General features: G+C 58.2%; 1 protein-coding gene across 1 annotated transcript in view; it reads left to right on the top strand.

Annotated features, from left to right (window-relative positions):
* The window catches only part of EMH_0062230 (uncharacterized protein), a gene marked incomplete at both ends in the record, with an annotated part of 5,462 nt that extends 3,912 nt beyond the window's left edge, over positions 1-1,550 (top strand). The window contains 4 exons of the mRNA XM_013498013.1: positions 126-296; positions 602-898; positions 1,270-1,410; positions 1,518-1,550. Of these exons, the coding sequence (XP_013353467.1) occupies positions 126-296; positions 602-898; positions 1,270-1,410; positions 1,518-1,550 (642 nt within the window). The remainder of the gene's footprint in view (positions 1-125; positions 297-601; positions 899-1,269; positions 1,411-1,517) is intronic.
* Positions 1,551-1,623: the final 73 nt, after the last annotated feature.

Here is a 1,623-nt window from a genome sequence, read left to right on the forward strand (position 1 = left end):
AACACTAGCTGCTGCGCTTTCTGCTGCTGCTGTTTCTCTTCCTCCTGCATCTGTCCCCGCATCTACTGCTGCTGCTGCTGCTGCTGCTGCTGCTGCTGCTGCTGCTGCTGCTGCTGCTGCTGCAGGACGTGGATAAGGAGACAGTAGGCGACGCTTTGTCTGCGATGGGTGTGGTGCTGGAGGGTGTGGGGCCCGCAGCTATCTTCAGCAGGGAGCAGCGCGAAGCTCTGCTGCAGCAGTGCAGCAGCTTGCTGCGCGGCTCACATATCTGTCAGCTCAATCAAGACGTTGATGAGGTGTACAGACACTACAACTGCTGCTGCTGCTGCTGCTGCTGCTGCTGCTGCTGCTGGGGTTGCTCGGGTTGCTGGGGTTGCTGCTTCTGGTGTTGCTGCTGCTGCTGCTGTTGCTGGGGTTGCTGGGGTTGCTGCTGCTGGTGTTGCTGCTGCTGGCGTTGCCGTTGGTGCTGGTGTTTCTGTTGGTGCTGCTGCTGCTACTACTGTCGTTGCTGCTGCTGCTGCTGTTGCTGCTGCTGCTGCTGTTGCTGCTGCTGTTTGTTTATGCTGCTGCTGCTGCTGCTGCTGGTGGTTGCTGCATGCAGGACGATGACTCGCGGCAGGAGGAGGAGTACTTGTTTGAGGGTTTGGTGGCCTTCCTCTCCGCCTTTGCGAGTGCAGCAGCACAAGGAACAGCAGCAGCAACAGCAGCAGCAGCAGCAGCAGGAGGAGACAATCAAGCAGCAGCAGCAGCAGCAGCAGCAGCAGAAGCAGTAGCAGCAAACTGCAACATGAAAGAGTTCTGTGCTGCTTATGCTGACCTTCACCCGCATATCCTCGCCCTGGCGGCCCACAAACACTCAAAAATTTATGCTGCTATAGGACTCGGTTGCTTCGCTGAGGTCTGCTGCTCCTGCTGCTGCTGCTGCTGCTGCTGCTGCTGCTTGTGCTGCTTGTGCTGCTGCTGCTCGTGCTGCTGCTGGTCGTGCTTCTGCTGCTGCTGCTGATGCTGCTGCTGCTGCTGCTCTTTATGGTGGTGGTGGTGCTGCTGCTGCTGCTCTTGGTGGTGGTGGTGGTGCTGCTGCTGCTGCTCTTGGTGGTAGTGGTGCTGCTGCTGCTGCTGCTGCTGCTGCTGCTGCTGCACCAGGTGTTTATAGCAGCAGCTCTGCTGCTGCTGCTGTTCTGCAGCAGTTTTTTTGCTGCCATTACTGAATCTATGTCTTCTCCGCCGCTGCTGCTGCTGCTGCTGCTGCTGCTGCTGCTGTTGGTTTAGGTGTTTAGAGAGATGCTAGCAGCAGCAATACCTTACGCAGGCCTAGCAGCAGTGCTGAAGGCTGTGGGGAGCGGCATCGCCCAGGATGAGGATGAAGACTGCAGGCGCAACGCTTGCTTCTGTCTTAGTGTTATCTACGAGGTCTGCTGCTGCTGCTGCTGCTGCTCCTGCTGCTGCTGCTGCTGCTGCTGCTGCTGCTGCTGCTGGTGGTAGTGGTGGTGCTTTATTTGATGCTGCTGATGATGCAGACGGGGGAATGGCAACTGCTGCGTTGCGTATGATATCTGCTGCTGTTGCTGCTGCTGCTGCTGCTGCTGCTGCTGCTGCTGTTGCTGCTGCTGCTGCTGCTGCTGC

The sequence above is a fragment of the Eimeria mitis genome, genomic scaffold (assembly GCF_000499745.2).
Source record: "Eimeria mitis Houghton genomic scaffold, Emh_scaff3106, whole genome shotgun sequence".
Classification (NCBI taxonomy): Eukaryota; Apicomplexa; class Conoidasida; order Eucoccidiorida; family Eimeriidae; genus Eimeria; species Eimeria mitis.